At 37.5% G+C, this 25,223-nt stretch overlaps 1 protein-coding gene and 1 pseudogene across 2 annotated transcripts; both read right to left on the bottom strand.

Moving 5' to 3' along the window:
- Window positions 1-1,482: 1,482 nt before the first annotated feature.
- On the bottom strand, window positions 1,483-5,822 carry LOC306859494 (N-fatty-acyl-amino acid synthase/hydrolase PM20D1.2-like; annotated as a pseudogene). Its single transcript has 13 exons — window positions 5,609-5,822; window positions 4,614-4,700; window positions 4,295-4,528; window positions 4,119-4,205; window positions 3,905-4,038; window positions 3,695-3,814; window positions 3,453-3,528; window positions 3,291-3,352; window positions 2,497-2,573; window positions 2,351-2,422; window positions 1,896-2,061; window positions 1,702-1,801; window positions 1,483-1,612 (listed from the first exon to the last, which is right to left on the bottom strand). The product of its transcript is annotated as an N-fatty-acyl-amino acid synthase/hydrolase PM20D1.2-like (transcript).
- Window positions 5,823-6,339: 517 nt separating this feature from the next.
- On the bottom strand, window positions 6,340-14,287 carry lemd1 (LEM domain containing 1; the record flags this gene model as incomplete). Its single annotated transcript, XM_079400057.1, has 6 exons — window positions 6,340-7,050; window positions 7,176-7,240; window positions 10,468-10,529; window positions 10,875-11,030; window positions 11,126-11,231; window positions 14,096-14,287. 6 exons carry the CDS (start codon window positions 14,285-14,287, stop codon window positions 6,780-6,782), a joined length of 852 nt encoding a protein of 283 aa, XP_079256183.1. The 3' UTR covers window positions 6,340-6,779.
- Between the last annotated feature and the right edge of the window lie 10,936 nt (window positions 14,288-25,223).

Below are 25,223 nucleotides of genomic sequence, written 5' to 3' on the forward strand. Positions count from 1 at the left end.
TTGCAGCACTTTACCTCAGCAGTTTCCTCACATCTCCCATAATCATGTTCGCCTCCACATCTCGCACATCTCTTTTTTGCCTTGCACATTTTTGCTATATGTCCATATCTTTGACAGTTATAGCATCTCATTGGCGCCTTCTCATAAGCTCTTACTGGGAAACTTATATACCCAATTTTAACATGCTCTGGTAGCACTTCCTCTTCAAACTGTATCATTACTGATAAACTATCAACTCTGCTTCCATCTTTGTTCATCTGCAATCGTCTGACTTCTCCTACTTTCCCTCCCTCAATATTTTCCTTTATTTCTTCCATTGATACCTCTACAGGCACTCCAGAAATTACTCCCCTTACCCATGTCCTTTCACCTACTGGTTTGCAACTCAATACCTCTTGTTTACACACCTTTTTGAATCTCATTGCTTTTATCCTTTGCTCATCATTAACACATACCACCAACAATGCTCCATCTTGCATTACTTTTGCACTTTTTATCTCCCCTATCAACTTTTTTAACTCTATCGTCAAAGCAATTGGACTTACACCTATCATTCCCTGATCCTCTCTAAACCTAACCATCAGCTTGAATTCCTCCCTTCTCCTTACTATCCTATCATCCCCTCTTCGCCACTTTCCCCCGAACTACCTGTTGTCAATTCTTTATTATTCTTTTTCTTTTTCCTTGTTCCTACCATTGTGAATTTTCTTCTCTCCTCTATATTTTCCCCACCTACGTCCATCCCATCTCCCTCTCCTTCCTCTGAATCCTCTATGCATTCCTTTGTCTCTGGATCCGTCACAATCTTTTTTATTCGAGACCTAGTCATCTCTCTTTCCATCTGCTCGCCCCCGGCGCACACGTTAAACGTCACTCTCCCTTCCCACCGCCTTCTTGTCTGTACACAAACTCCGAAGTTCAAACGTTCCCTCTAGTCCCGCTCTTCTCGCTGACGTTCTCCTTTTAAACCTCTCGGACGAGAACGTGATTGGCAAGAGAAACATGTCGTCATAGTTGACCAATGATGAATGACAGCAAAGATGGCCAATAGAATCGGAAGGCAGTACCTAAGAGCATGAGTGTAAGAACAGCAAAAAGACAAAAAGGAAATAACATACAGCACAAAAGGTCGCAGACCGTGACAATAGAAATACACACAAATATGTAATATGACATAATGATTGTATACGTACTGTATATCTTAAATCACTTTGGATAAAAGCATCTATCAAATGCATGAATGGATGCCCATGTCCTGCTGTCAACACCTGACAACCAACAGATTACTTTGTGTTTCAGCTCTGCTTGGTATCAAATGCAAGAAAGAACCTTTATGACTGAAATGTTTCAGAACCTTCAAATCTTCTAAAGCTACATTCATTTTATTCACATTTTCAATTCATATCTGCTAAAACAAAGCTCCCTGAGCTTAGTTTCTAAAACTTCAGTGTCTTGAGATCAGCGTAAGTAACATCCCACTGTTTACAGCTCATGCTGGCTACTGTGAGGTAGCGGCAACTTCCTGACGTCATTATTCTGGATGAGCTGGAAGTAGAACAGTGCAATCTCTTCATAGTTCTTAATGGAGATTCTCTCGTTCACACCGTGAAATCTAAAGGAGGAGCATTAATGTTTAATAATATAAAAACTTGACATTTCTGGCTGGACATTATTACAAAGAGCTTGTCTCCGGTGTCTTACCTCTGAGGATCACCTGGTTTGAACCATGATGGAGCAAAGCGATATATATCTTGCATGATATCCTTGTAGTGACGGCTGTCAGTGTTGCCAACACAGATGCCTGTGAGAGGAAATCAGATCAGTTAGAAGAGGCTCTTCACAAGTCAATGATGTATGTAAGAGGCGCTTCAGCAGAAATGCATCACTTGTCTGACCAGGAGCCACCGTAAGCTGAGGAAACATGCTCTGCACTGTTTTCTTTATGATCTGGAAGCCAAACACCTGCTCATCATAGGAGCTGATGGGCAGCGGGTCGAATCCATTGACCAGCTCTACCTTCACACGCTCATCTGATACAGTTGACTCGACCAACTCCAGAACCTAAAAGAAGACATTGGATCACACTATGAAATAGTTCAGACAGAAAGACTTTTGATTCTAACCACTGTAAATAGCATTTCATTTAAAGGGATAGCCCACCCAAAAACTTTCAATTCTGTCATCATTTACTCACTACCCATCTAGAGTTAATCAGTTTTTAAATCGGAGTGATTCATGAGAAACTGGTTGGTGTGAAGACGGTGTGAAGAGCAGAAGTTAATAGATGAGCTATCAGAGTTATAGGCTGGACTGAACGAGTCATTGCTGTGGCAAACACATGACCTCTCACCTCCTGCAGTGTTTAGGCTGAGTGGATACGGAAATTGACAAAAGCTTCAGCATATGAGGGGATTACGTTAACCTGTTAGAAAAAGAGAAATAATCAGATCTACGTTCATGCTACTTTGTGAACTACAACAAAAAAGACGGGCCCATCTTAACACCCGAGTTAAACAGTGACGGCAGTTGTGGTCCTCACAAAAGCATTTGTGTCAGGTTTTCTCTCCAACACCCTGCATATGAAAGGGATTTTCCTGGGATTTACATGCTTACATGTTGCAATTAATTAACTAATAATAGAAATAATAATAATAATATTACATCTCTCTCTATAAAGAGAGAGTGAGAGAGAGAGAAAGAGAGATTTTTTTGGAAGTAATTAATTCCTGTGATGGTGGCAACGCTAAATTATCAGCAGTCATTACTCCAGTCTTCAATGTCACATGATCCTTCATAAAAATCTTATTTGGTGCTTGGAAATATATCTTTCATTATTATCAATGCTAAAAAAAATTGCAGCTTAATAGTTGTGTGGAAACCATAATACAGTTTTTTCAGGATTCATTGATGAATAAAAAGTTAAAAAGAAGAGCATTTACATAAAATAAAAATATTTTGTAATATTATGAAACATCTTTACTGTCAGTTTTGAGCAATTTAATGTGTCCTTGCTGAAGTAAATTATTAATCTCTTTCACAATAAATAATATGAATTATTATCATATGGGTACAAGGCAGACTCGGGGTTTAAAGCCTGACTTGTGTAACAAGCTTTTCATATAAAAGTACAGACTGGTATGTGATGGCAGTCATATAGTGAGGGAAAAAATCCCATAACCATTATTAAATTGTCTTTGGAGGTCCAAAGTTTTCGATGCAGGAAAAGTCCCATATAAAATATGCTTTGATATGACATTAGTTACTGCATTAAGGTAACCAATAAGAGCTACCTGCTGAGTAGCAGAGAGAAGAGCCACAGATTAGACATGATGAATCTGAGAGGCAAACCAAACTACAAAAGAAAATAAAAGAAATGGTTTTCACATATACAGAATACAGGACAGGATTTCATAAAATGTGGCCTGTAAAATCCTCAGCTTGGAGCATTTTACCTTATGGGCCAGGTGTTGAAACGTGCCACGCTCAGGACCATAACCAAACAGCCTGGGCATTGGATTTTCCTCCAATCTGGGAAAAAATATTAAAAGATAGCATCTTCATTTAAATACATGTATCTTAGTCTAATACAGCTGTCATGCAGCTGGTTTGAGAATAACTTGAATCCATCTTTAAGTTTCTCCAATTACTTTACAATCAATAAATAAATAAAAAAGTGTTAGGGGTTTCTGCTTGCCTTTTGACTGCTGACGCCAAGATGCCAATGCCGCTCTCTCTGGGAGGCATGGATGAATGTCCAGGAGCGCTGCGGACACTCAGCTTTACTGTGGCCTGACCTTTCTCACTGATACCTATTCTACAAAAACCACACACAGGGCAAATATTACACACTAATTCAATTACTAATTGACTCTACTAGTGGAACAGCTCAAAATAACAGTCTCACAGAGCAGCAGGTCCATCCAGGCCACTTATGACACCATCCAACACTGCCAGGCCTTCATCTAAAACATACTGGAGCTTCACTCCACGACTCTTCAGGAGCTTCACGATATTGGCTGCCCCATTTAAACCATTCACCTGACAAAACCATGTACAGAAGTGCATATAAACAAGTATTCTAATCTAAATGACAGCTAGTCAATTCACTTGAGACGGACCTCCTCGTCGTGACCCAAGCCAATGTAGAAGCTTCTCTGAGGAGCGTAACCTCGTTCCAGCAGGTATTCCAGCGCCTGAAGGATCCCCTTCAAAACACACATCATTACAGTGAGCATCAGGCTGGACTGAACAGCTGAACAGATGTGAAAAACGATGCAGTGCTGATTCACTGTACCATCACAGACTGTTTACTGTCAATGGTTCCTCGTCCATAAATGAAGCCGTTGAGCTCGAGCTGAGAAAGAAGGAGCATCCCACCCATCCGCCTCATCGGCCGGCACTACATCAATGTGTCCCAGCAACATGTACGGCTCCAGATCAAGCTTGCGTCCTGGTACTGTGAACAGGTGGCTGTAGTTTCCCACCATCTCATGTTGGACCAGACTGGATGAGAAGATCTTTGGGATTCATTATTAACCTTCATTAATCTTTAATGAAACTATATTTTACAAATAAAGCATGCAAAAATAATCCTTAAATCATCACTTTCTCACCTCTCCTCAGTAGCAGGTCAAACTCTTGCAGGGCACTTGTGTTCTGTTCCGACTCTGAAAATGACACTGTGGGAATCTGAACTGCCACTGTGGGAGATAAAATAAAATAGAATAAAAGAAATAAAACAAGAAAATCTGACCATGTTTATATGATCATTTTCTGATTAAGGTCAATATTCGGATTAAGCCTTTATTCTGACATTAGATTTTCATGAGGTTTTTAGGCCCCGAATTCTCATTTATTTTATTCAGACAAAAGCACAATCATTTGCAAAAAACAGTTCATAACTTAGCCTGCTGTATATTTCATACACAAATTTCTAAGGACTCTACATTATCAGCATGATCAAAACTTTGCTGAAGAATTTGTTTACAATCTACTATATGCTATAGTTTATACTTTATTAGCAAGTAAAAGCACTTTAGAATAATTGTAAAAATGTCCACCTTCAGGTCATGCAGATTTTTGTATTAAAAAAAAATCTACAGATTTTTATAAAAAGTGAACATAAAAATTACTTTTCAATTCTTGGTAATATTTAATTAAGATAAACACTTGCTGTACTGACACAATTTAGGTTTACTTGATAACCTCTCTCTCTCTCTCTCTCTCTATATATATATATATATATATATATATATATATATATATATATATATTAGAAAAATCTTGTTAAAATGTATCAAATATGGTAGTTCAGTGTTTTAAGGAACATTTATTTGATCCCTCAATTATCATTGTATTCCATTGCATTATGTTTCTCCCCCAACAATAAAAACCAGGCTGTGTAGGGTTAATGCAGGCATGCAAGCAGTTTTAATCTGATTTCTTATAATCGGAATAACCAGGGCATTTAAATGAATATTTTAATTTTGCATCGTCTTAAAATAACCAAATTCAGATTCTTTACCTATTTGTATTACTTTCTCCATCCAATTTATGAAGCATTTAAAATTTCTAAGCAAGTATAATTTTGATATAAGGCTTTTCTTACCTTTAAAATTTTCCAGCAGCTGCTTTTTCTGTTCTAGACTTAAACTGGGATAAATTGTTATTGCATTTTCCCATTGTCCAAGTTCTGTGTTCACTTTAAATGTAAATGTCCTACCAATTACAACAGCAAATAAAATTAAAACTGAGAGAACAAGGATTAACAGCAGTATTCCAAAAAACTTCAAAATTGTCTTCTTGGTGATTTTGGTCTTCATCTTTCAGAAGTTCAGGAGGAATGACAGTCAGGGTTCACATTTTGTATTGCTTTATTGACAACTGGTGATGTAACATAAGGGGGCTGGGCTGGTGTGGTGTGGAGCCAATCACAAACGTAAAAAGCAGTTTAGATTTTTTTTAACCACCTGCTGGGGATAGAGTAATCAGCAACAGAGATATTGAATAAAATTAGCAATCAATAAATATTGAATAAATGAACAATTTGAAGTATTCTGCAGAATATTGAGCTGCATTACACCACATATTTGTAAGGTCATATTTCATAGAGAAAAAAAAAGCTGTAATTCAAATGAAACTTAAATCAACATTTTCTGATATGGATTCTTTTTAAAGGTTCAGCTATTAAAACGCTAATGTAATAATTTCCCCATTTAGGGTGTCTGAATTTTTAAAGGCCATTGGTCCCATTTATACAAATTTGGCATCTAGAGACCCTCCTGGTGTTAATATAAATTAATATACATGTGTAACTATTAAGACACAGAGAACAATCTTAGGAGAACAAATTTATTTACTTTAAATAAAACAAACAAAAGGTACACATTAAAAACCGCATCATTATTCCAGCTGTGTAAGACTGTAAGAGATGAATGTGATTGTTTCTGTGGGAGTTCAAATCTCAAATAAACTGTATAAAATACACAGCTATGGTAAAAGATCAATCAGAGAAAACACACCATGCACAGAATTAGCCAACTACATATTTCATCAATTCAAGTTTAACATCCTATATGGTCTTTGAAAGCAAGTGAATGCAGGTGTCCTGATGAAGCTCTCTTTGAGTTTCATTCAGTCTAATCACACGGTTTCCGCTGATACCAGTTTAAAACGATAATCGTCTAAAGGACACTTGGCTGACTAGAGCCTGAGGTAAATTTGAATGAACCTTCTTTGGTATCCGTGTTGCACACCTAAGCTGTAGCGTCAGTGGTGGATTAGTCCTCTGAGGTGTATATGAGAGCAGCTTCTTCCAGACCTTCAAGCAGAGCAGTGAAAGGATTGGAGAGCGGCTCCTCCATGGATGCGTAGATGAGGTACAGCAGGCAGACCACCAGGAGGAAGACCACGATCTGAACCCACAGAGGCACCAGACGCTGCTGAATCTCCTGCCTCTCCAGTGTAGTGGGAGTCAATAGCGGCATTTCAGGGTATTTGAATTGCACAGGGCGGCCCGCAGCTCCCTTTATAGGCCGTCTCTTTGTTGCACTGCAGGCAGAACAAAAAGATCTTAGAACTAAATGTACAATGGTGAATTGAAATATAGGCATGTACACACTTTGTGAACAATGGTAGTATTTAGTTATGAGAAAAGTATCAGAGATGGTACTCACCAGATTCCAGTGGGGGTTTTGGCAGTGTCAGGAAACATCTCTGAAAGAACATCCGTCACAGGTTCCTAATGGCCAGAAGAAACAAAACAGACCGAATAAGAAAACATGCTTTAAATGAAAGAGGAAGAGAATTTAGAGTGAAACAGACATCACAAAAAAAATCAAAAATAAAATAAAACCCAACACAACAAAATATGAGGGAGGATGGAGTGAAAAAGAATAGAGGAATACCGGCCCAGACTCATAAAATGCAGATTTGAAAGTCACGTAGAAAACACAAATCACAGTGCAAGAGTGAATCTCAAAGCTCAATTTTCAGCAGCTATTTGTCCAGTCTTAATTGTCACATGACCCTTCAGAAATCATTTTAAATATTGAAACCAAGACACTTTTTTTATAATTTTTTGATTAGTAGAAAGTTCAAAATAACTTATTTTAAATAGAAATCTTCTGTAAATGTCTTTACTGTAATTTCTGATCAATTTAATGCATCCTGAATAAAGGTTCATTTCAAGTCTTACTGACCCTAAACATTTGAATATACCAATGTTCTTTTGTTGATTTTTTGAGAAGTATATTTTCCTCAGATTCTCAAAAAAATATATATAAATGATAACAATTGGTACATTTGTTAAGTAACTTTTTCCTACTGCTTCTGGATTGAAATATTAGTACAAGATGAAGAGTGTAACAGTGCAGCTCAGCCGTACAGGGCTTAAGTATCATGTGGTCTGCATTCATGTGCACAGCATTAACATCTAGACACATGAGTCAGAAACAAGAAAGCCAGGCCTTTGATAAAACTTAAGCACTTTTCTCTGTCTGATCTACCAAACATCAATGCTGTGATTAAACTTTACACTACCTTTCTACTTTTAAAATAAGGAAGAGAGGAATAAAAATAGACCTCTCTAAAATTAAAAAGATGCATTTTCCTGGTACATTTCACAGGGGGTAGAGCTCTCACGTCTGGAAAGCCAGTGCAATAAAGGGAGAAAAGGAAGAAACTAAAGAGAACTCAGAGGCATTTCCCAAAGGACACAGGGAGTGTGAAAGCCCATTAGATGTCTGGCAATGCAGCATGTCTGCTGAATTAAACATCCACCGAAAGAGTGAGGACAAACGAAGAGGCAGACCCTAAAGAAGAGAAGAGGAAGGCTGAGGGGGGGAAAAAAAGCAGTTACTGTGACAGTTTGTTTCTGATGGGATGATGGAGACGTTAAACAAAGAGATCTGCCAGTCATGGTGTCTTTATCCAGTCTCATGAAGTCCTGATGAGAAAACCAGGGCTTTTGTTAGATTTGTTGAGTGATGCTGTTAAAGCAAACATTATCTGTAGCCACAAACCCTGCTGTCCACCGTCTGCTCGCTTCTCTGACCAGATCGCCTCTCAATCTCTGTTTGTTTTGACTGAGGACTGAATTGGTTCTCAATCTGTTGATAAAAATACAATCCCACAGCAAAAATAAACCCCCAAGACTCACATAACTACGGACCAAAACAAAACCACTGACAATCGCCCCAAAATTATTGAGATTCTCAGTTTAAACACACATACACGCATGCATGCATACATACACACACTCCCCTCTTCCACCATCTGAGTGATGCTGAAGGATCTGTACGGGGACCAGCTTTGACTCAAAGACCCATTCTGGGTGGCGTCTGAAGACTTGTGCTGAATCTTTCCCTGAAAGAGAACTAAATTGCATAAGCAGAACTGAAAAGCACTATGACATCTGGAACGGTCAATCAGTTGCCACACCGAAAGCCCACAATCCTTCAGTGCAAAGGAATCCAATGTTTTCGAAAAACCCAAAAAGTGCAAAGTGCAAATTTTTCAAAATTGTTCACACCACAAAACAATCTGTGGAAGAATCAGAATTATAGTGCTTTCGACTCCTTTATCCCCTGCAGAAAAGCATCCCTGTGCCAAAAGGAAATTTACATTTATGAATCCAGCAGAGGGCACAAAGCAGCGTGGGTAAAAATCTCTGCTCTGACTGAACGTCCTTGTCTATGGATGTAAAAATTGCAGAATGACATACATTGCAATTTAATGCCATACCAACTTTAACCACAGAGTGGTACCATTGTTCACACTACTGAAAACCATGAGACATTAAACTGCAATGTCAATTTTTGTGTTAAATACTTTCTCCTGCCCAGCTTAAGCAGAAACAACTTCTAGTTGGTTGTCTCTGTAGGTTGAAACAATGAGGCTCTGCAGTGCTAAACATTGTTCGGTTTGAAAAGCTTGCCTCTCTTTGGAGTGTGGGTGCAATTAGGTTAGATGCAAGCTGCAGAAATTGAATAAAGCCCATACAAAATAGCTGCAGAGAGGAAATCGAAGGAAAAAGGCTCAAAATTGACATTTATTTAGCTAAAGCTACTTTCTTAACAATAATGACAAAAATACCAATATATATGACTACTTAGGTGGCTATAGATGCACCAACTGCTCAGTTTGATTAAAGGCTATCTGCAGGGTTTGTCAAATCAAAATTAAGGCTTTTTAAAGACCCTTTAGAGATCTGCACAAATAACAACACTACTGTCCATTCAGAACAAATTGATATAACCTCAAAACGAATCATTAAGAAACTCTCTTAAATCTCAGAATATTTTGCTTAATTAAACAGGCTGCGGAACACATTTAATGAGGACTTCATACTGCTAATCAGCAAACAGGATAACTGCAGATGTAAAATACTCAAGACATGTTTTATTCAATATGTATTGAAAATGGTTTGTTACACACGGTTATAAATGTGCATGGATGAAATATCCAGAACATGCATTTATAAAATAGATATTTCGATTTTCAACTTCATGCCATTTTAAGACTTATGACCTCACATTTTATAGAACGGAAGTTAAGATTAGGAACCTTGATGTATCCTGAGCAGGCCAACACAGCAGCATTGGCTCTTCAGGGCAGGATTATCTTGTTAGTCATTATCTATCACAGCATTTTGTGATGCTAGAGGCACTGAAATTACACACTTCCGCTTTAAACTCATCATGCCACCAAATCAGCTTGAGTTACCATCAAGTGCTTCTACGATACATCAAAAATGTCTTGCATACATAAATTATGACGTTATACAACAAACCTGACAAGACAGCTGGTTGTTTGACCTCTTTACACATGCAACAACTCCTGACCATGTTAATGATCAACATACACTCATAGCAGAACATGAACAGGCAATGGAGATAATGGATGAATCATGTTTAAGTCTCAGCAGGGAAACAAAGGATGGATTGAGGTGCATGTAAAGCCACTTACTCTGCTTGCTGTTTTGCTGGTCTCTGTCCGGGCCATCGTTTCAGACTGAAGCTGTTCTGACTCTAAATAAACATGCAAAACACATGTATAACCAGCAAGAACAGTAATAGACACACAACCTTTATATGAAATAGCCAATAAAATGACTATAACTTAGTGATGGGCCACAAGACATCCAGTCTTTAGAAGCTAGTTTTATAGTCACTTCTTTAGTTAACATGCAAACAGCATTTTGTGCCCTTCCAATGTGCTGCTTTTGAACAAGTACACATCTTATATGAGGTTGTAAACACCTCTAATTGGGGTCAGGTGAACCCAAACAAGCCTAATCATTAATGGGTTTTTTATTAATCGCTCAGTCATTCAGGCGACCCAAAGACTATTCAAGAGTCAATGCTGCTCCTTACCGGAGCCCTTGTCCTCGTCTTCCTCCCTCCCATCCTCTTCCTCGTTGTCCGAGTAGAGGCCTGCATCCCTTGTGCCATTGACCCTGTGCTGTGATGCCTGTGCTGAAGAATCTAGCAGCCTTTTCAGCTTCTTTTCATATAAAGCTCTAGTGGAAGCTGCTCAAAACATACATGCAGACACCATAAGAACATGCTGAATTTATTACATTTTCAGTTTTGAAAGGAAAGGACTGTGACTCAAACAGACTAACCTACAATGGGTCCAGCTTTGACTCCATACTGGAGCAGTTTGGTTTTTAGCTGATCATCAGTCAGTAAGCCCAGGTCTACCATTTCTCCTGCCTCTTCCTTCTCGGCCTGTACAGTGAAATACACACACAACAAACTATTTAATAAAAAAATCCTGTCGAGGCAGTGAAATTACAGCGATTCATCATGGTGGAGTGAGGAATCAGCACATTTTAGCATAATCTAATAAACATACGCTGACACTAGCTTGCCAAAGGGTGAACCTCGGCTCACGCAATCCTCAACAGACTCTTGTTTTGAGGCTTTCTCGCCTTTGCATCTTGCACTGACACATTCTGAAAAGGAGTCAGATCCAATATTAGCTGCTGTTGCAGTTTCCCAACCAACCTCAGGCTGAAGAAACTTCTTCACTTTTTAGCAGAATTGAGCAAAAATGCTTTGCACAAAATAAAAAGACAGTGATTAAATAAAGTGTGAGTCCAGATGGAAAGTCAACACATTCGTGACAAATTAAAAAGTATAGAACAAGTTGAACAACTGAACAAAAATTAAAAAGAATGATGCTGGACAAATACTTGAGGTTTGCATTATGTAAAAATGCACAGCAGTGCTAATGGCTCAGAACAGATAACATTTATCTGAGCCATTTCGTTGTAGCGTTTAGTCAAAAATCCCTTTAGCACTTTGTTCCTCAAACTTACAGGCAGCAGACCACTCCAACTATAAAACAAATTGCAGACAACCTAATAGTCTCATTTGCTAATAGACTTCACTGATCCTGCCTTGAGCTACCAATATTATCCATCATTTTTCTAGCAAAAAAAACTAGACAGCAGTTTGGAATGAACTAGACTGCTACTTTCAGCTAATGAGCCGACTGTTAGCCAAGTTAAGCCAAACATTTACATACACAAACTAATTATATATCTATAATACATGCACATACACAGTATATAAAATGTTATTTTTAGTATTGATTATACACTATTATAGAATTGTTTTCATATTTTGAATTCTATGTTTTCTGTTTACCTTTTCATTTCTAAGTTTTAGTCATTTTATAGTTTATACAATTTATTTTTATTCCAGTTTTAGTTTTTTTTTTTTTGTGATTTTAGTGCTTAAACGTTTTATTTCAGTTAATTGCCAATGCAACATTTTCATTTAAGCTCAAGTTTTCATCTAATATTTATACTCTAATGAATGGAAATCCTATTAACAGGGGCATGTACCATGTTGGTAGATGAACAAATTCAGAGTTACAGGATTAGTTTTGAGTCAACTCAGGCTTTGATCCTGAGTTTGTGGAGCACATGCACATGAATGTGAGACATCACTGCCAAACAGCCAATCACAAGCCTTGGTTAAAGGTTTTGCTAAAGGTTAAAGGATTGAAGAATATAATGAATTTAAATGAATTTTTTCACAGTAAATTTTTCATTTACAATGAAAAAAATGACTTGTTTATGAAAGAGGACAAATAAAATAAATGATCTTGCCTTATCAGTGCAGTCACAAGTGGAACTTAAGTTAGTTTATATAATTGGAAATATACAGCGATAGAGACTCAAATGTAAGCTCATGTAATCATTTTTAAAGCATTATCTATTGATTCTACAGCTTATTACATACGATCTGTATATATTAACACTCATTTAAAAGAAATTAGTTATAATAGCTGTTAAACTAAAAATGTGTGTAATGGATTAATAATAATATAAATCATATAATTATATAAATCATATAAAATAACTAAGTAATTACTATCATTAAAGCCAGACATTTCTTTTTTTTAGTACAAGTGACCTTTAATTTGGAACAAGACAAACTGGGGGAGTGACATTTTTTGTGTCAGACATGTGTCACTTTGTTCACATCTGATTGGTCCAATTTCAGTTTGAGATCTTTAACTCAGAACATAACCTGCCCCGGTGCAGGTTTAGCCATGGAGTGCAAGTTACTATGGCAATGAATGCAGCTAAAAGCCAAGCCACTTTCATGATACCTAAAACCCAGGATTGGTGCAAACTAAACTGAAACTTACCTGGCTAGCCAGTTAATCCAGCTTCATGGTACAGGCCCCAGGTTTAGTTAGGCTATCAATACTAGATATAGTCACAAACAGCTTGGATTTCATTTCCTACAGCAATCATTGTGTACATGCACTGTCAATCCACAAAATCATAATCAATTTAAACAATATGCATGTGGTGATAAATCTTCTCACATCTTAAATACACCAAGTGATGTTTTTTCTACAATTGCTCACCCTTCAAAAAGGTCCTAACATTCACTTATAACTCACTATGGTAAATTTGCACCAGTAACAGACAGATTCAAAAGTACTAGCTTTAATGAAAAATATAAAATAGAAATGGCCTACTCAAGAACCAAAGACGTGCTACTTTCTAGAGCAACGCCGCTTTGGTCATCACACATTAAACACTACTAATCATAAACTGAGAATTTGACACCCAAGTCTAAGATGGCTCTGGCCCAGATTCCCCAGCCCCCGTTGAGGGCCCCCTGACCCCCACACCTGCAGTGGTCTTACACTCTGCCAGAGAGTGTGTGTGAGACAGCTGGAGCTCTATTCTACAACTCGAAGGAATCATGTTTCACTCAAGAAAAAAAAAAAATCCCATTTTGACAGAGCAGTCTTTGATGTTTTGAGAAGCATGCATGCTTTATCTGCATTTCACTGCAGTTGAGAGCTGACAGGCAATGACCTACAAACCTCTCAACAGCTTGAAAGCAAAGAACATATGGGTATGAATATTCACAGCACAAATCAAATCTATTTCAATGACGCCACCTTGTGTCAAAATGTTGGACAGACAAGTGTGGATATGGAAAGAGTTTTGGGAAATCCTTCAAAATCAGTCTGCAAGATGTGAAAAAACCCCTGTCAGTGGCAGAAAGACAGTCTCCAGGAATAGTTTAATAACGTGACCTCTACAGCTTTAACTCACGCTGCCAGTGAGACGATCCTCCTCTTCATCGCTGGAGAAATCAGTGCTGTTTGTCCTCACATGTTTGAGATAAAGCTCCACATAAGCGTGTTTCTTGCTCTCCGGTGCGGGTAGATCCACATTATGCGCTATGAGCTCCGACTTTAGCCTCTCTTTGGAGAAAAGAGCGGGGTCTTCCACAAACACCGGCATGTCAGGTGTGGAAAGATAATGCATTTGAAAACACCGGCCCTGAGGAAATGATCTCCGATGTTCGGCGAGTAAGCTCACTAGGTTTTGAGTGTCCCACAGCCGTGTCACCACCACCAGCAGCTGTTCACATGGGTCTCCCTATATGCTCACAGAAACGCCTTTTGATTCATTCATGTGGCCGTGAAAAATACCAGACACGAATTTCCAAGTTTAAATCAACAGAGAAGACACGGACAACTATATACAAGGATATGAATTCATATTTAAGGTGAATAACGTAAGTAGGCTGCATGTGTTAAATAGAAATAGTGTGTGTTTGGCCATGTAATGTTTTAGCGTGCAAACAAGTGGCTTGTTTAAGGTGTAAATTAATTCATAAAGCCGATTATATTTGCAAACTCACCTTGTTAGTAGCTGTTGTGCGATTTACATGGGATAAAGTACAAAATCGTGCTTTAAACAATGAGGCCGCTTTACCTGTATTTCAATGTCCACGCGCTGACGCGACTTCCTCTGATGACTACTGACAGAGTCACAGGTTCAATATTTCCCCGCCATTTCTTCATTGAAAACTGCAAAAATATATATTTTTATCGTCAGTGTTTGTGTATTTTAGCCATGAAATTGATTTAAATTATATACGTAAAGTGATAATGACCTGCATCATCCTTCTTTTCACTGGACTGCATAGCCTAATTACCCCCCAAATAAAAATGGGCTACATGAAATTAAAATACTGATTTGAAATTATTATTTTGTTTTTTTAGATTAGCATAAAATAAGTGCATCTTAGATTAGCATAAAACTCCGGAAAAAGGCCATTGTCTAAGCTTGCATTAATGAAATGAAATCTAACAGTCTTATTTTTTATGGAATATTGCAGTGTTTTTTATTCATGCACACTCATAATCTTTAAACATAAACAACAACCTGTGGCTCACATGAGATCACAGAGTGCTGCAGGGATAATTTGAAGATATTTTTATAGGCCAAATCCTGAAACTTCGGATTCTATCATCCAGAAGCCAGGGTTTGAATGTTTTTTTGTTTACACAAGCTCACTATATTTTCACATTTTATTCTTTAGCATAAAATACATCAGTGATAACACTTTTTTTTAAAGCTTTTACTTGTCTTGTTGTCAGTTGTCAGAAGATTAATGATGGTGGCTTTGAAGTCATGTGACCTTAGTGTAGCTTGTTTAAAATCATAAATGTATTGGGAAGATGATGATGAACAAAACATGTTAGAATCATAAACTTTTGTTTGTCACAATATTTTCTGTAGTAATCCAAAAGCCAATGGAAAAGTTCTGGGGGAAAAAAACAGGGTGATGCTAACTTCTGGGATGGCCTACAAAAATACATCATCACTGCAGCACTCCATTATCAAAAGACAATGATCCAATCATGAAAATCATGATCTGATGGACAAAATCATTTGTTTGTTCAAGTAGCTGGTTCACTCAAATATATGTCATAATTGGGAAGAAAAAACTATCACAATCCATTTCATACCCATTTAAATTTAAAAAGAACCTCTGGTATGTTGCCATGGTGAAATACTAATTTTAACGGTCATACAAAATTATTTAACCATTCATTGCTGTGATAAGAATTCCAGAGATCCACATAATAATAAAGTTCAAAAAGCAATATAGGTTACATTCATGTAATGGCATCTTACAGTTTCTCCTAAGGCCAAGGCAAAATTTTGAATAATAGAATATGTATTTTACAAATAAAAGGCAAAGGCCTGCATAAAACTGCCGCTCAACAAACTGTAAATCATTTTCTTATTCTTCACACACTGTCAGTTTTCAGTTCCATGCTGGCTATAGACTGCACTTTGGTTATTCACCAGACTTATATCTGCCTGATACATTACTCCATAGAGCTTCTAGCAAAAGGATTATCGTGTACTACAAGCCACTTTAATAAGCTTCAAGAGTCCAGAAGGATCTGCCAACAGTAAACGTGCCGTGCATCACAACTGCGCTCTGTCTCCCTCATGTCACTGTCAGGCGCAGGCACAGATGCTGTGTGTTTCACCACTAAGATGCATCCCTAGTGGATGAACTCCGATTCACTCTGCTTCTCTATTCTGGAAATGCAATGCTTTGCCTGTTGCCCAGATTAGCGGCATTCATTCGCTCATCAACATGCATAACCCACGGCCCTCCCCCCACCCTGTCTCTCTGTGTTTCTCGTTCTCATCTTTTTTGTTGAATTTTTTTTCTCCTTTCATTCTCAAATGAATGCATCTCTTCTCCCAGGAAACCATGATGCAAACGAGGGCAAATGTGAATATACCATCACCCCAATGCTCACCCAGACAGCCTGAGACTGGAGCAGCAAATTGCATGTTTAACATTCAAAACTGGCACTCTGTTAAACAATAACACTGCTGTCTATTTAGGCATTATTATGTTGCTGTGTATTTCTTGTAAATGAAACATCTCAGCTCTCCTGTCCTGTTTTATAGCCACATACTGGATTGATTATATCCACTGCTGATAAGCCACTCTGTACCTAATGGCTTTGAACCCTACATGAGACACCATATCAAAATCACATAGGAATAGAAAGCCATAAAGCACAGTAGTGTTTTGAGTTGAATCAGGCTGTACTCGTGTTTAGTTCTGAGGTGAAACCACCATGAGACTTGCCGTGTTTCCAAACTTTTATTACGTGACTGTTTTTTTCACAGCTAAACAGATTCTATTTAAACCACTTGAGCCAAGTTGCAGTCTGCAGAGAAGATTAAAGAGAAAAAAAATTCACATCATCATGAATAATTAAACAAAAGAGAGACTATTATTCAGTTTTTCTGGCCTGGGAGGATTAAAGTGTTTGTATCTCATTGTTCTTTTTAAAGTTTCTCCTTGGGGGAAATTCTGGGATTTCTCTTGATTTATGTATGGGTTTACTTTTTTATTTCTTTCACTAAGCCTTCTATGAGCTCCTCATCACACTTCAGTAGCGAGATGTGTTTTTGTCCATCAGTCTCCAAGAACATTCCAAACAGTCTTTGATGAGACATTGTAACGATGCCAAGAATTAAAAAGGTACAGCGCTAATCAAAAGGCTTTTGTGATTTCCACAGTGGCCCTGGTGAATGCTGAAGGGATTATGTAAACATTCAATTTACAATTAGACTCCAGAAGTCTAGCTGACTTTCTGCCTCAGACAAAATACTTTTTTTTATTTTTACATCACAGCTCAAGGGAGTTTAGAAGATCTGATTAATGAACACAATCTACGCATAAACAGTTAAGCAAACTTGCCGTTCCCACACTAATGAAATGGCTGATGAAAATGGCACATCATAATCTGATTTTTGTTTTGAGCTCTGTGCTTGGTGCTGTAATTTATTCACACAACTAAAGGGGTGTTTTGAGAATCCCAAAAGAAACACTAAAAATTATTGCTAATGGTAATGTCTCCTCATATTAGATTTTATGCTTTAAATTATTAAAATAAAAAACTGAAATAAAATGATTGGCTAAGTGTTCCAGATAGGCTGTGCATTAGTAGGCTAGTGTGTGTATTTTACAGTTGCTCTTTCTGCAAGTTATATCATTACACCAGTAGGTGACGACTGTGAGTCATAAGTGAGTAATAAGTGAGTCATTCCATCACACACAACTGATTTGTTTAAAACACAGATTCATTCAGGAACGAAGCAAGTGACTCTTTATTGTGAGTCATTTAATCATTCACTCAACTGATTCTTTCAATTCATTCAGGAATGAAACAAGTGACTTTTAATGAGTGAGTCATTGAATCATTCACTCACATGATTGGTTCAAAAACACTGATTCATTCAGCAACTTCATAACTGTGTGATTATGGGAGATGTACGTAATGCTTTTTTGGAGCTATTTTGGCGGAGCAAAAGACAGACAAACTAGCCAGTGTCTAAAATGTAATTTATTTAATACTTTCTTATTGTTTACTGAACTGCTAAAGGCAATGTCAGACTTGCATTCATAATGGGGTCTGAAAACCAGCACAGTTGTCAATATATGCAAAAATTGGGTTAGTTCTGGAAAAGACTAAAGATGCTGACAAATTAAATGTAGGCCTATATGAATGCTAGTATCATATTTTCACAACATTTATTAGTTCAGAATAATACAGTTGCTTATTTTCTGTGAGTCTCATATTCTCATTGTCAGTTTTGATGGTTGCCTCTCTCTCTCTGGCAATAATTATACATCGGTTGTCTCTGCCCAGTCATCCCCTCATAAATATCTGGCAAAGAGCTGATTATAGAGAGAGAGTCTACACATGTCATCAATTCCGCTGTGTATCAGAGCTGATTAATATTTGATTAACATTTATATTCATAGCCTAATGTATTCTGACAACGCAGTGCGGTCAGAATGGGAAAAAGACACCTGTGTGTGTCATGACAACACATCACAAACAATATTCGCATACTGCCATTGCATATCTTCCTACCGCATCCCTCTCTGGATGTGAAGAACATGTCTCCAAATAGACTAGAACAGATTGATAACTGGTGGAACATAAGCTAGCAATTGCGAATTTTAGCTTCAGAAATCCCCTAATTTTCTTTGTATTATGAACAGCGTATTATATGGAGCATATGAGCTAGGCTATAAATTGCTTTTTGCAGAAAATATGGTTTGATACAACTGGGTGAAGAGGGAATGTGTAAACGCAGCCATGCAAATTCCCACAGAAAAATGGGAATTTGCATAATATCAGCAGTTTTTGGTAACATTTGAATGAATTTATTGCATGTATGTTGATGGTAACATATCTGTGAAAATACCTGTAAATTATTCAGAAACTTTTTATTTTTAACTAAAACTATTAAAATCTATCTATCTATCTATCTATCTATCTATCTATCTATCTATCTATCTATCTATCTATCTATCTATCTGTCTGTCTGTCTGTCTGTCTGTCTGTCTGTCTGTCTGTCTGTCTGTCTGTCTGTCTGTCTGTCTGTCTGTCTGTCTGTCTGTCTGTCTGTCTGTCTGTCTGTCTGTCTGTCTGTCTGTCTGTCTGTCTGTCTGTCTGTCTGTCTGTCTGTCTGTCTGCCTGTCTGTCTGTCTATCTATCTATAAATTATAATAAGAAACAAGACCAGAAACAAGGTTATTAAAGCATACTCCATACCTACACTGATATGAGCAACAATGTGCATGTGTGAGCTCATTAAGTCTGGCAGTCGAGGCTGTCGCCCCTTTTCTGATGCTTATTCAGGGACACTAATTCAAATAGAATAGCTAATGGAAACAGTAACAACTGCAGTAAGAGTACCATGGCTCTGTTTTTAAACCTGTGTGACAGAAATATAAATACAAATGTAATCTGACATGCTTGTTTCACATGCATTATAATTCAGCCTCAGGAAAGGCATACGGAAAGATTTGTGTCTTACTCAGGCCAGTGAGACAACACAGAGTTAAATGAAGTGTTTCAGATTTATGCATTAGACGTAACTAATTACTCACATTATAACAGACGCATGCACTAATGATCATTATGCCAAGCCAGTGCAACACAACAAAACAGTCCGTTTAGAGGCTCTTACGATCTCTCTGATTGGCTGTTAACTCTGACTTGCTGCCAAATCACCATCGAAGTCACATCCCATGAAAGCTAATTAGACAAAAACATTACAGTGCTTGGTCAAATGGAATTGTTAATGTGATATAAAGCACACTCATTGTTTGTGTATGTATTAAAAAGACATAATGAAGGATGCTTAAGACATTAAACATATTAAACAAATGGATGAGGGAATGGGCAACCAACTGCTTAAAGAAGCGAGAAAAATGGGACCAAGAGAGCCTGAAAAATCAAATTGGATTAAATCCGGTCACAATGTTTCTGTGACATGAAAGGAAACAAGAAAGAAATTCAAACATTTTTAAATGACACAATAAAATATGAAACAAGGGTGAGAACGGGCTCCATCTTTAACCAAGCCTCTTTCTTACTTTATTCAATGAGTCCTTGTGCTTCAGTTTTGGCACTGAGCCGTTGCCTCTTAGATGGAGAGCACGCAGAGGGAGCGGGAGAGCTATTGTATGTGTCCCCCTCTTCTCAACACTACAGTTGCTATTTGAGTTACACAGACCGGATGCTGCGCTCTTCATACTCCACCGACTTGATATGCTCTGGAAAGGAGCACCAGAAACCCTATTTAGGCAAATTCTCTCATCTGAACATAAATGCGTTTATCACCATTCAGACAGAGGATTCCCACCGGAGCCATTTGGGGTTAAGTGCCCTGTCCAAGGGCACAACATCTATGTCTAGGGGTGGGACGTAAAAGCAACACTGATTGGGTGGCATTTCATGGGGGGTGGATTCTCCATCGCTCTCCCAACTGTTGAGAACAACGCATAGTGAACTCCACATTTTAATAATGTCAGCATTTACATTTTTATATGCCTTTGGTAATACAGTATACAAGATTGTAAGACTGTAAAACAGTACACAAGTCGAACCCCTTTTATGGTCCTTTTTTTGTGTCACATTCGCTTTTATTACAGGTATATTAAAAAGTGAGAACATTTTACAATAATTCACTTTTTTCATGTTTACAAAAGGAAACATGAAAGTGAGTGGTATGACATTTATTCACATTAAAGCCGCAATGTAACAACAGATCTTTTTTCCCCGTATTGTGACATACAACCGAGTTACTGGATTATTGAAAAAGAAAAAATTTATATATTTATTATAAATAAAATGTATAATAAATAAGAAATATATGAAATACTACATATATAATGCAATATATGCAATGCTATATTATAGTATATTTAAACTGTATGCATACATATATATATATATATATATATATATATCATATTAAAATAACAGCAAGTGAATATTAATACACAATATAAAAATTTAATAAATAATACTTTCTACTATATTTACATTTTTAAAAGTTCTACCAAATGTTATGAAAAGCCATTGCAATCTTGCCACACATTTTAATGACATCGGTATAAATTAACTATATATGTAGATGCATTATATTAATATAATATACAGTATATATCTATCTATCTATCTATCTATCTATCTATCTATCTATCATCTATCTATCTATCTATCTATCTAATCTATGTATGTATGTATATATATAATATTTAAATTAATTTAAATTAAGAAATTTCTAAAATGTAATTCTTACCAAATTTGATGTTTCCTTCTTTAGTCTTTTCTTTTCTGGTGCCCCTTAAGGTGGGTAGAGGAACACAGAGCAGTAAGGGTCTCCGTGAAGGTGCTCTGCCTTCCTTAGGTGAATTCATTCTGTTTTTTTCTCTCTTTCTTCAAACTAGAATCTCTGAAATCTCTCATTTTCTTCACTGAGAAAAGCGGCCAAAAAAATGGAAATCACAAAGAATTCAGTAGTACATCTTCACAACTCTTCTCCTCTCAATGTCGCTTTTCACAAAAACCTGGCAGACCCCTGTCAAGAAACTGAAGGGAAATTGGACAAAAAAATTAGATTACATAAGAATTCAGTAGTACATCTTCAGAACTCCTTTACCTCTGTCAGGAAAAAGCAGAAGTGAGAGGGGAGGAGTGGAGGAATGGGAAGGCTGTCTCCATTCTCCTCTGTATTCTCACAGCTCTCCCTGCAACACACACACTGCACAGCCCCCACCTCTACCCCCTTCTTCTGCTCTGTCAAATAGACACACAAGCTTAGTTCATTACTATTCACCGGGTCTTCCTAAGACGCGCAACGCTACCCTACTAAGAGAGGAAGCCAGCGAGGGGAAAACAGGCTTGTTGCATCTAATGTGAAATGGATTGTCTCATGCTGCGTCCATTCTGAAATATCAAAAGCCCTCCACCTCCCCTCGTCCAAAAAACTGTGACGCAATAAGCAGCAATGTAATATATTCCTTTGTCTGTCTTTTTTGTTGCTCATGATACACGATACAGGTATGCTGAATTTGTCTTGAGTCTTATCTCAAAGTTCCTCTCCCACCGTCTTAAAACGCCGTCTTATCCCATTCATCGAATCCCTCTTGTGTTACCCCCGATCTTTGTTTTGCTCCCATTTCCCCTCTCCTAGCATTTGCAGGGAGTGATCTGTCTCGCTTGGCTAGAGAGCTGGCAGCAGGGCTGAGGTGAGGAGAGAGAGCGAGTACACTGGGGTTAGCCATGTGAGTCCTCCAGCACTCTCAACTTCACCAGTCGCTTCCCCCGAGGAGCCGCATGCCTCTGGGCTCTGCACTCAGTTCAATCAAGTTCCACAACTATTTTTTCAACTTCAAGTTTTGATGACATTTGAAAGTTTGAGTGTAATGCATGCAAAAAACTACTTGACGAATCTGACAGAGTGTCATTGAATGCCTGTTCTGTCAGCTTGTGATTTCTGTGCGTCGATGCAGATAAAAGAACATTTTTGTTTGCAAATTCTTGGAGGTAATTCTTTGTTCATGTGTGCCAAATTCCTGGCAAGGACGATCTTGCGAGTTACCTTTCCTGCATTTTTTCCTCCTCTCTCGCTACCCTGCCTCACGTTGTTGACTGAGGAGTGAAATGAGAGAGGAAATCCTTTTACACATGATCAGGTCTGTTAGGCTTGGTAAGTGGTGCCTTTCTGCTGTAGTTTTGTACTTAGTTACTTGTCATTTTTGGTCTATGTTAGGTCTCTTACAATAAACTAAGTGTAAAATCTCTGAACAGAAATGACTTGTTTGTTTGTGGTTGACTGACTTTTCAAACTTGCATGTGTTGGTATGAGCGGCCTAATATAAGTTACCACTAAAGTCTCCATGAAATGGAAATTCATCTTATGTGTTTTCAGTAACACTTTACTATATGGACCAATTCTCACAATTAACTAGTTGCTTATTAGCATGCCTATTATTAACAGATTGAGTGGTTACTATATATAAACATAATATATTTGGGTGTTAATTATATATATATATATATATAATATATATATATATATTAATATATACATGTATAAAATATGTACTTTTAATATAAAGCACATATTCTGCACGATCATATTATACATCCCTAATCCTAATACCTAAATCTAACCTTGCTAACTTTTAATAAGCAGCAAATTAGGAGTTTATTGAGGCAAAAGTCATAGTTAATGGTTTGTTAATAGTGAGAATTGGACCTTAAAATGAAGTGTGACCATGTTTTCTTATTGATCTTATTGTGAACGATTCATCCATGCTCATTTTTTGACCTTGGAATTTTTAATCAAAATTACATAAGTGATTCAATCCACTTCTCCAATAATTTAGTCCACTTAAATCCTGTCTACAGCTCAACAACCATATCCCACCCTTAATTTTTTCTTTTTTAATGATCCTTTTCACTCAGTTACAGTGGTGTGAAAAAGTGTTGGCCCCCTTCCTGATTTTTAATTTTTTTGCATGTTTGTCACACTTTAATGTTTCAGATCATCAAACAAATTTAAATATTAATCAAAGATAACACAAGTAAACACAACATGCAGTTTTTAAATTAAGGGTTTTTTTATGACGGGAAAGCAAAATCCAAACCCACATGGCCCTGTGTGAAAAAGTGCTTGCATTATATTATTTTTCACTTACCATATAGAAGCAAAGTAAGCATATTCAGACGCAGGGATGAACTATTATTTATACTTGCGAGTGCTAGACAGAAGCAGGTATTAGGGTGGAACATTCTCATTCTAGAGTGCATTTGATTGGATGAAGAATTTTCAGAATTAAAAAAACTGTATATATCTGTGAATCTGTATAAGTGAATTTCATAAAAATAAGGCCCGCTCACACCAAGGATGATAATGCTAAAGATACGGTTACATTTAATTTTTTTAATTAAAAGAATAGCTAAGTCCACACCACAACTATAATGAAAAATGATATTGTTGGAATCACTTTCAAAACTAATTTTCTCCAGCTGATGAATGACAAAAACATTGGCAGCCAATCAATATCCACCAGTTTTACAGAGCTCAAGCAATTAAAGCAGCAGATGACAATAGCTAATATGGATGCTAATATAGTCATTGTTATAGTTATCATTCTTGGTGTGAACGCTAGCATATAAATGACCTCAAAGCCACGCAACTTGAACTCTTTAATTACAGAAGGATGTGTGATGCTTTGTGCACTTATCTAGTGAGAGTTCATCTCTCTTCTCTCTCCCTCTCTTCTTCTGCTCTCCCTCTTTCTCAGCTGTCAGTCTGGTCAGGTCCAGTCTGTTTGTAGCTCTATTTTAAGCGAGGACACAGCCGGGAGGAGGGGAGGAGGAGCAGGGGAGGATGAAAGCTCCAGGGGCGAGAGGGTGTCGTAATGAAAGACTTATCAGCAGGCCAGAACACCCAACCAGACAGTCTATGCGATCAAGCAGCATGTATATTTTCATATCCGTCTATTGACACACCTCACATATCAAAACCGTCAATAATTAACCAGGCCCGGAGCTATAATTATTCATTATCCATCAGAGGTGCTGATAATCTGGTCATGGCTTTACGACAGACTCGCTGCTCAAGGTTATTTGGAAATGACGATCATTAAAGTGACCTTGCTTGCATATAAAAAGCATTGTGCAGCATTTCTGGATGCTTTAGATGTGTTACAAAAGGCATGCTTGATTGAGCTAGTATGAGCAAGTATGGTTTTGTGGGGCATTTTTGCAGTAGATGTCCAGTGGGACTGTGTTTTTCATGTGGTCCTAAAAGGCAAGGCTCAGAACAAATTGTGGCTGTTGTGGATGCCAAAAACGAGAGGCCTCTCATCAGAATTATGGCCATCTTATCTTCTCTCAGCCAGACGGCTGTATGTGAGCACAAAAAAACCTCTCAGAATCCTTCAGAGCATCTTTCTCTTAATCTGCATATTCAGATGGTATTCAACGTTGTGATCATCACACAGGCCTGCTCTTGTGTGCAAGGAAGCCTGCTT

Source organism: Barbus barbus (genome assembly GCF_936440315.1).
Source record: "Barbus barbus genome assembly, chromosome: 40".
NCBI lineage: Eukaryota > Metazoa > Chordata > Actinopteri > Cypriniformes > Cyprinidae > Barbus > Barbus barbus.